The sequence below is a fragment of the Prunus dulcis genome, unplaced genomic scaffold (assembly GCF_902201215.1).
Source record: "Prunus dulcis unplaced genomic scaffold, ALMONDv2, whole genome shotgun sequence".
Taxonomy (NCBI): Eukaryota; Viridiplantae; Streptophyta; class Magnoliopsida; order Rosales; family Rosaceae; genus Prunus; species Prunus dulcis.
Window position 1 is genome coordinate 26680 of NW_023010017.1, and position 10386 is coordinate 37065.

The 10386-nt window shown below is 38.3% G+C and overlaps 1 protein-coding gene and 1 long non-coding RNA gene across 4 annotated transcripts; both read right to left on the reverse strand.

The window, feature by feature from the left end:
• Window positions 1-3675: 3675 nt before the first annotated feature.
• LOC117612529 lies at window positions 3676-5367 on the reverse strand. The gene is made up of 3 exons (XR_004583418.1): window positions 4351-5367; window positions 3882-3960; window positions 3676-3755 (listed from the first exon to the last, which is right to left on the reverse strand). It is a non-coding gene; the product is annotated as an uncharacterized LOC117612529 (long non-coding RNA).
• Window positions 5368-6006: 639 nt separating this feature from the next.
• On the reverse strand, window positions 6007-9964 carry LOC117612528 (dual specificity protein phosphatase 12-like). 3 transcript variants are annotated; one of them, XM_034341212.1, is made up of 7 exons: window positions 9918-9964; window positions 9340-9688; window positions 9121-9173; window positions 8672-8736; window positions 8491-8569; window positions 7081-7398; window positions 6007-6578 (listed from the first exon to the last, which is right to left on the reverse strand). In XM_034341212.1, the coding sequence occupies exons 2-7, from the start codon at window positions 9681-9683 to the stop codon at window positions 6418-6420; spliced, it is 1020 nt and encodes a 339-aa protein (XP_034197103.1). In that variant the 5' UTR covers window positions 9684-9688; window positions 9918-9964; the 3' UTR covers window positions 6007-6417. The 3 variants fall into 3 exon arrangements, with proteins under 3 accessions (XP_034197103.1, XP_034197101.1, XP_034197102.1); XM_034341210.1 differs by having other exon boundaries at window positions 9340-9822; XM_034341211.1 differs by having other exon boundaries at window positions 9340-9710; window positions 9918-9962.
• Window positions 9965-10386: the final 422 nt, after the last annotated feature.

Below are 10386 nucleotides of genomic sequence, written 5' to 3' on the forward strand. Positions count from 1 at the left end.
ATGAATTAATCAGATAGTCTCTCATTTACTTTTAGCAAATATTTAGGCTTAATTTGGGATTGCTATGCTTCTTTTAGAAGTAGCTTTTTTATGTAATTTTTTAAAAGGTTTGTTGTTTGATAAAAAAGAAAAAAGCTCATTTTTTTCAAAATTAGGGGTCACGTGTAGTAGTTTTTAAAAGCCGGTGAGAGGCTGCTTTTAAAAACTGCTGCGCAAAAAAGCATGCGGAGTGAAGGAGTTTTCAGATTTCCCATATTGTCCTTATTTGTTTCATCAAATTACACGCTCTATCCTTCTCCTTTTCATGCTCTATTCCTTCTCATTTGATTGTTGTTCCTCTTGGGTATTGAAATTACCCAACAAAGCATGAACCTTTCACTTCAACAAAATTGAGATTGAAAAAACTGAAGGTCCAAGATCTGATTGGACCAAACAGCAAAAGAAACTTAAATTATGCATTATTTATTTTTTAATGATAATTTTAGTTTTTTTTTAAAAACTTTCATCATCATATGTTTTTTTTGTCATTATACATTGTCACAGCAATTCTATACAAAAGTTTACCATTCTTTGACACTTCTTTTCATACTCACAGCACTTTTACAAATATAGATTACCAAACGCTAAACTATTTTCCTTTATAGCTGATTTCTCTCACAATAAATCTCAAAGTAATTATTTTCACAGCATAGCAACGCCAAACTGGCCCTTAGTTGCTTCACTTCACAGCTATTTATTCTCGCAACATAGTAGAAGTAGTTTTTCTAAAGGCAGAGCAATGCCAGACTAGCCCTCAGTGTCCTTCTTGAGATTGGACCTCATCACATAGTCACTTTTTCTCTCCTCCAATTTTGATCCTCTTATATTGTTTCCCTCTTTTCGGCCAAGGCGGCCGACAGAAGGAACTTTTGGTCCTTCTTCTTTTTTGAGTATTGGGCATGCCACCACCAAGCCACAAATTTGGGCTTGAATGAAATGTGAGTAGATGGATATGTCGCGCTTCTAACTTCTAATCAGATGATTGATCGGTCAAGCATGGAACTTCATCTTGGCCTAGGTTCTTTCACTTCCTCGGGCTTGAGGATGGTTAGGCTTTGTACGAATGTTTTTGTGATTTTAGGGTTTTAAGTAAAAATAGTGCAATTAAGCTAAATGTGCATTTAAACGTAAAGACAAGAATTAAAGTGCGATAAAATAAATCAAATCGATAAATAAAGCAAGAATTAAAGGCAGCACGATTGTTTATCTCGGGGTAGCGGGAATACTCATGGCTCTATCGAGGGGCATAACCCCATAGGGGTTCATCTTCACCATGCCGAAGCATATATAGGTCATCCGTCGAGTATAGTAGATCAGTCTGAATCATGAAATAGTCGAGGAAAGTCTGCTTCAAGTTGTCGAAGGAGTTGATAGTGCTAGGGTTTAGTCTGTAGAACCAGTTCAAAGCGGCACCATTGAGGGTAGAGGGGAAAATGAGGGATATGCCCTCATCACCGAGACCCTTGCAGCCTAGGGTAGACTGAAAAGAATGGATGTGGGTTAGGAGATCGTTCTTACCAGTGTAGACGGCGATGCGAAGTGACTGAAAGCCCTTCTCTTGACGATAGTTAAGGATACGCTCATTGAAGGGGTCAGGGCGTGGCTTCGTCTAGAGAGGCTGATGGCTACGATATTGCCGTTCTCGAGACGTGGGGCCTTTTCGAAGAGGAGTCACATAACAGGGTTAGCATGGTGAAGGGCATCGGGTGCCGAAGGCTTGCTGTGTTGGTTGGGTGGAGGTGGATAAGTTTCCCACTTCTTGAAAGCTTCAGAATGGTAAGACTCCCAGTCCTCAGGGTGGTAAGGTTCCCAATCGTTCGAGTCGCCAACTCCCTCCTGGGTTGGTAAGCGGGTGGGCTTCGGTAAGGAGGCCTAGGTGTGCCACCCGTGGGTCATTGAGGTCGACAGGAATAAGGATGGGCTTTGACTGAAGCTCCTAGATGCGGTCCCTGCAATCCTTGTAGACATTGGTTGGGGCATGAGGCCGACCCCTTGGTGGGGAGATATGGAGAAGCTGCGACTTGGTCGTTTTTGGATGAATGTGGCCTTTGCCTTTGTCAGGCCTAGACTGAATCAGCGCACTATGGCAGGAGACAACTGGTTGGTTTGGTTGAGTGCGTTCAACACCTTGGGTGAGGTCCCTGCTGGGTGAATTGGTGGTGAGTGTTCTCCTAATTACGTTTCAAGGTTCTGTAGTTGTGCTTCAATTCGACATTCTTGGTACGAAGGTGTTCATAGTTCTCTGTCATCTTTGTGATATTGGCATGAAGGAGCTCCACTTCGGCCTGGAGGTGCTCATCGGCTAAAGGTTTCTTTCGGGATGAATCCCCATGAGGGGTATGGTGTTGGGTATCAAGGCTAGCTTCACTTGACATAGCGGAGTGTGAGGGGTAGAAGAGACGACAGGGTCGGATGGGAGATGGAGCCAGCGAGATTGGTAGAGAGGTGGGATTCGAAAGTAGCTTCACACAGACAGCACCAAACTGTTGATGCTTTTTTTGGTGGGGTCAACTTATGTAGAGAGTGTTAGACCTTTGGCAGGGGGATGAGATTGCGAATCTTCAGCACTGAGAGATCCTGCAGAAGGAAATAGAGAAGAAGTAGTCGTCAAACTTCGGATACAGGTGTGGTACCTACCGAAGGCTCTCCAATGCTTAAGTCAGTTATATGTGCTAATTTTGGCAAAATAACAGTAAAGGTGGGAAAGTAGTTACCCTCTTTACTTGGGCATTGTTCCCTATTTATAGGGAAGTGAAGATGAAAATTTTGCACGAAGTTTCGATGTGGGACTTTGTGCAAACTGTTGTGGAGGTGACACGTGTCCGTGGTCCTAGATTCTATAGTCATCGAAGGGGCACCATTGTGTCATCGATGTTATCTTCAGCAGACTTGCGCGGTCTGTGTGTTGATTCCCAGTGCCGAATGTATTCAGTTGAATATGGTATAAACACAACTCATGCAGCAAGGGAAGAAATAGGCATGTTCCTTACCGAGATTCGAAGCTAACCCGCATTCTGGAGTCCTCCTTGGGAGGAATTAATGCTAGAACTGCCATAATTTGTACCATGAGTCCTGCACATAGCAATGTTAAACAATCAAGAAATACCCTCCTGTTTGCAAGCTGTGTTCTAAAGAAGCGACAACAAATGCACAGCATAATGTAGTCATGTCGGATAAAGCATCGGTGAAGCATTTGCAAAGAGAATTGACTAGATAGTAGAGAATGAGTTGAGAGGTTCAGGACCAAAAACTGTTCCAGCTGATTCTTCAACATTATTGAAAATATATGTTATTCTCTTCACTCAAAATTTTATTTTTTTAAACATACTGTTTTTTAACTCAAGTGAATATTCAAAACTGGGCAAAGAAGCACAAAACAGAGGCCGGCAGATTTGCTGACCTCTTAAAAGATCACCAAATAAAAATATAAATTCCCCTAATGGAAAGCAGGATTTTCTCTTTAATATGTTTTGACCTTTAAATATTTTGTTTCTGGTCTTTTCACAATTTGATCAAGCAGGTTTCTCCATGTTCTTTACTTTTAATTCTGTCACATGATTCTCGAGTCGTCGCAAATGGCAATCTCTGAAAATCTTCATTGTGCTTACCTTGGAAATTTCTTTTCTATGTTTTTTCTTTCTTCTCCATGGTTCTCGTATGTAAGAGGACGGAGTACAGTTTTTCCTGTTCATGTTTCATGCAGGATCCTTTCTTGTCTGAAAAACAATATCATTAAGCCTCTCATCTGTAAGCCAGAATGAGTATTAAAATCCCACTCCAAACTCCAAAAGACTGAGACATGAATAATAACAGAGAGCTGGATTATTCAAAAAAGGACAAACCTGGTTTGGCAAAATCTGATAAGCCAAAATCAATGGCTTTCAACTGGGAATTCTCATCCTTAGTGGAATACAAAAAGTTCTGATAAGAAAAATGAAAATAGAACATTAGTTTAATACAAATATAATTACATACAGAAAGCACAATCAATATATCAAGTTGACCACAACTTCTAGCTTTAATGATGGATATCTTGCACAGCAATATGGAGAGGCATCAGTCTTCTTGTGACCTTGTTTTAAATTGTTTGGAGGAAACCCTACACTTCCCACATAAAACGTCTTTTGAAACAAGCCACAAAAGATACCATATGGACCAAGCAAATATAGGTCAAGACTCAGATTTTTTATTCATCAGTTCTTCAAAAACACATGTTAAAGAAAACAGGTGGGAACCAACTACAGCCCCGTATAGCAATGACATCAAATGATGGCAGGCCAAAGAGATTGATAGGATTTTCATCATGCTTACCAATTCTTAATCAAATAAAAATACTATCTGTGTCACTCCACTGTAGGTTTGCCAATCTCCTGTGCCCCGAGCAAACGTATCTTTGAGGAAGGACAATCTCCTGTGCTCAACCTCCATGTAAATATAATCACTCGGATCACCTTTAAATAGGAGAAAGAAGTCCTGTGAACCAATGACACATTGCAGGCCTCCCAAAGTTCAATGATCTCTCTTTGCAGCCTGTTGAATTCTGAAGGCCACATTGAAGGGCTTTCCTCATCACTATGAATTGGGTCCAAGCCAAAATCTTTTACATCCCTTGCAGATGGTACGGGTTTCAAATCCGTCTCTGGTACCTGTCAAACAATAAAATTCTTGTTAGAAATATAGTTAGTTAGATTGTCTACAACTTCGCCTCTTTATTTCTCAATGGCTACATTTGAAGAGAAAAAAAATAACTGGTTGTATATCTTACTAAACTCCCTATAATTCCTGCAAGAATTGTGCATAAATCAGATATTGCATAATTTTCAGTTTAGTTTCAACAGTGTGAAACGAAGTGAAGGGTCCTTCCTTTTTCCTTCTTCCAACTGGATGTCCATCTTACTAGTTGCCCTTTTTCTTATCGTCATCAATACACCAATAAGACGAGTGGCCTACTCTAAAGAAATAATGAAAAAATAAAAAAAACTCACTGTACGATCAGCAAGTTGAGTATTGCATTGGGTATCAGTCATTTCCTCTGTTCCTTCAGCTAAAGTACAACGTTCAGTACTCTTGTCATCAGTTGTGAATGTGGTATTTTGTGCTTTACAGTCGTCAACAGTAGCACTTCTTGCAGAAGCCTGAGAGCCATTCTTGATAGCCTCTCATTCTCACCTCCATAGTTCGATGAAGGAAGTTTCTTTTGGACACCCTCAGGCCTTCCTGTAAAACTTTTCTCAAAATCAATTGGAGGAGGTGTGCTCTCATTCTTCTCTACCCTAAAATAAAAGAATTGAACTTAAGACAGTGAAGAGTCTAGTACTTGTAGGGAAACTAAGACGACCACAAATTTACTTAATGAGGGCCTAAAATCATGTTTAAGCTTTGTGCTAAAAAAACACATTCTTCTACTCATAATACTAATCTTCCTTCTTTTCTGTTCTCTTCATCTAAAAACTATTAGGCCCCCAACAGAAGCTGCAGCATCATCCTCCTAAAAAACCTGAGGTGAGGCATGGTGGTAGCTCAATCACACAATCACTCTCTCCAGTTCCTCCCATCGTGAACCTCTTATTCTTATCCAAAAGTACTTGTTTTTCTTCCATCAATTGCAACATCTTCACCAATTTTGATCCTTTTATTCTTATAAAAGTTCTTATTTTATTTTATTTTTGTTTTTGCGTTGGGAGTTATCTACAAGAACCATCGTTCTTGAGATCCATTTAAATTGCTTTTCATATGCACGCCAGGAAAGACATTTGAACAAATTTGTCGATGTACAGTTGCAGTATATTGTTTCACTTCACTGGTATAACTAAATTTTCTTAGATGTGCATACCTTTGTAAATCTCATAAACTGAAGAACATGAGACACAAATTCAATACAGTTTCATTCGGCATAGCCTATAACAATAACTAATACTTCTTTAAATAAAAAAAATATACATAAAAACTATAAATAAATAAAAAAACTAAAAGGAAACCGGTACTTGTGGCTGATTGTCATAGAACTTGTCAATGATCAAATGCAATTGCCATATAACAGATGAAAGATTAATTACTTTCCCAATCAGGGATTTTGTTCATATTATATGGTCAAAACTCAACTTATCCTATAGCAACTTATCCTGTTATGCATAACGATATTTTCAGCACCTAAACTAAGTTTGCATTGGAAAATGAGAAAAACAAAACCCGAATCCCCAAAATCTCATATAACACGGATCAAGGAAGCATTTTCTCTAGCTGCAGCTGCTCAATTTTGATCTGGGTACACAGTATGAGAAACTCCATAAACTTGGCATCCTTTTCATCGATTGCTTAGAGGGGTTTTGGATACTTTATCCTGATAGGGGCTCAACTGAAGCATTGCCTTGACAGATATTAGACAGTGCTGACGTCCACACGGCTTCTATGAAGCTGGAAGGCAGGAGTGATCCAACTCCCGCAACTGCATTGGCTGCCTGACCAATTGAAGTAACCCAAGCGAGCTTCACAATGTGCACATGACAACTTGCCCTTGCCCTCCAGTGCTCCTTCATCAACTGTGTAATAAGAAAACATATGAAAGATTAAATTATATCATGTTTCCATGACAAATCACTGAGAACGAAAGATGCTCCAAATGAAATAACTTTTACTTCATTCAAATTAAGGTATAAGGAAACCAAAATCAGCTGAAGAAAAGTAAAGGAAAAGATTAAGAAAAGCACTATAGGTCCAAAAATAGGAATGTGAAAAGGATGTGGATTCTGTCTGGGTGTCAAAGTCTATATTCGATACTTTTTTCAATGTTTAAAATACCATCATTTGTCAACACACTGGATTAACTGGTCAACAAGAAAAACCAATTCGCAGTTGACATGTAATCTCAAGTGACAATTTGATCATATAATATCCCAGTTAAACAACTGTAGAGCATTTATATTATAACAATCAAATCAAATAACCCAAGGAAACTCTTTTGACAAGAGAGCTCTGTTGCATGATTAACTATTACTGCAATGGAAATGGTAAGCCATACAGTTATAAATATGACACAGTTACCTGCTGTCATCCACCTTTGAGGCTCAACAAAAATGGATGAACATTCAGAATCCTCAGACAAGTTGCTACTTTTTCGCGACAAGTTGCTACTTTTTCGCTTTCGCCACTCAAACGATTTCTCACCCTCGCCTGGAATGTGATCCACAACATCGTCCTGCAATGCAACAATTCTTCGGCATTTCTTGCAGCGGAATGCTGGTGTACCAGTTTTTCCTCCATTTTGACCTGTTTTTACTCCAGAGGCAATTTCATTAGGCAACCCAGGATCTGCCCCAAATTTAGAATTGTCTGTTTTATCCCCACGATGATAAGATTCACCTGAAAGGATGGATAAAATATTTCTATTATAGCAGGGAAAACAGAAATTCACATTTGCCACTCAATTTGAAACCTCCAGTGAAATGAGTAGGCATAACTTATAATGTCTCCTATTCTGGGACAAACAACTTTTCACATAGTAATAAACATCAAGAACACTTGCCATGCAGTTGCAACACCCTTCACAGTTGTCACTGCTGTTCTGGTAAGCATTTCTTTTTCTTTTTCTTTTTCTCTTCTGTTAAAACGTTATGTAAGGCAGAGGAGAATGGCAAACAATTTAAAAAACAGATTGGGAGGTACAGTTCATGGATACTATAGCAGCATTGTAGCAATTTTTTTGTGCTAGTTTCCCCAAGCTAATTTGACAAGTGAGATTATTTTTATTCTGAGGGCTACAATTTAACTCTATAGGGTTTTCTCGAGATTCTATCATGTATAAATAGAGTGAACTAAATTGAGACAATCTTGTTTTTGGAATTCTAAACCTTTGGCATTTTTGAGTTCCTTTCAGAACCTTGGAAGCTTCGCTTAGGGATTTCTTATAATCCAGCAGTGTCTCCATGCTCAATCCAAACCCTCTCGCTTCTCAAAATAACATTCTTTGAGGCAATAATCCACCAAAAGCTGGACCAACCATCTCACATCCTACTTCAATGATATACAACCAATTTGGTAAGCAATGGCTCCTTAATACCTTCCTATCAATGAATTTTTCATAAAGTCCTAGGCACACCAACTCATATACAAACTGATGTGGTAGTACTTCAGTTGTTTAAATTTGAGCCTCATTTATTTACAAACAGTAAGTGACTACCATATTATGTGCCTCATCAGTTGGTATTAAAAAGCTGGGATAAGAGTTGGTGCCTCTAATATCATGAGACTCAAGAAAAGCCTACGTACAATTTCTAGTCAGTCAACGGCGCAAGAATTATAGCCTACTCTCTATGTCCCATGGAGCACTTTCATCATCTCGTATATTACCGAAACTTGAAAAACTAAAATATGAAAGCATGAATTCAAGATGTTCAATGAAAAACAATAAATTTAGAGGGAGGGGAAGATGGAGAAGAAAAAATAAAACTGTACCCAAAACTTTCAAGCGAAAAGACTTATATATGGGGCTGGCACGATCAACCTTGAAGCCCATTTCCTCGTACATTTTGAGCTGCAACACGAGAAAAGAAAAGAGTAAAATTCACTATGGGCTGGCTTAGCAGAAAGTAGTCTAACCTTGTACAAGATGTTACATAAGAGTTCCTTGAATCACCTGATGTAGAAAACCATCATTGGGGCAAACAAATTCACAGCTTTGCCTCAGGGATCCTAGTGCATCTGTAGGATTGCATAAGAGGAAGAGAAAGACTAAAGCAGTTAAGCATTCGTAACCCACTCTGCCTTTTCTTCAATTCTATTGCTCAGGAATTCATATATTTCGAAGGGTGATGATTTTGGTACTCCAACTATCACCTCCCACGCTCTGCTACTCTCTCACACAAGAGGACCACATGATTTTGGTGCTCTTCTTGTGTGAGAGAGTAAATGAGTGTGGAGTGTCAAAATCATCTTCCGTTTTTAAAGTCATACAAGCTTGTGAAACTAATTTTTATCTGAACTGAAGAAACAAAAGCAGCTATTTGGATTCCAAAAATATAACAGCAACATGTAGTTATATACGAAGACTGGCGATACTTAAAAGAAGCAATGATTTGTTCACACCTTCTTGTGATAAATGCTCTGTTCTCATCAGATATGCTGTAATGATAGATGCACTGCAACAAACAAATGCAAACAACGGTGTAAACACTTTAAACTTGACAATTCAGAAAACTGAAAAAGCTATCAGAATGTAAGCCTGTTCCGAATAATTTCGACATTATTAGTAGACTCTTGTTATTCTAAAAACTAAAAATCATAAACTGAGAAAGCAATATGTACCTTCTGGAAACACCAGCAAAGCAATGCACCAAAACAGAACCCTTTTTTCTACCCTTATCAATAAAATCCACACACGCATCCAAATAATCCAATAAATTCTCATCGTGCCTATCTCTTAGCGGAACCCCCATCCTCTCCAGCTTCAAATCCTTGCCTGCACGAAAGCTTATCGACCCATCACCAACAGAAGCTGACCCACCAACAGACCCGGCATCATAGACCTTGATTTCCTTTGTGGGAATTGCACAGAGAATATGTGTGATCTCTTTGCTGCCATTTCGGATAACCTCTGTCGCGTCGCGGATGTTGCCGAGGAATAGATTCTCACGAACAAGATACGGCATGATCACTGAAAAATATTTGAATTTTTCCTAAACCCAAGATTATCAAAGCAAGAAAAGTCGAACAGTATGAGGCAATTTACAGAGGATTACAAGAGTGTTTTATAAGTCAGTCTTGCTTGACAAGAAAACCTATTTAGACCTTGAATAAAAAAGGGCAGTATTTACACCGTCAATAAAAAGGGAAACAAGATAATAAAACACCTAAATTAACAAGAAGAAATCTTTGTTCTTTACCTGTATTTAGGTCATCGTAGAGAGAGAGAGAGAGAGAGAGAGAGAGGGGGAGACGGGTTTTGGGTCTTAAGTTTTTCTTTTTAAATTTTGTTATCTGATGAAAGTATTTTATTCTGAAAACGAAAAAATTATCCCGATAGGCGTGAGAGGACGGGTTTTGCGTTGGTTTCTTATTAATGTTTTTAAATACTTTTTAATATTTCAAAATAAATTTTTTTCTTAAAATTGAAAATAATTATGGGTGATTCACTATTATACCCAGACCTAAATTATAAAAAAAATTTATATATGAAATAGACTTGAGATACACACATAAAATTCATTTATAACATAACAAAAAAAAAAATTTTGGATAAAATGTTGGTGGGGTAATTTAGCCAATTTTTTTAGCCAATTTTTTTAGCCAATTTAGTCCTCTGATTATTTTTAATGGCCAATTTACCCATACCGTTAGTTTTCATGCAATTTC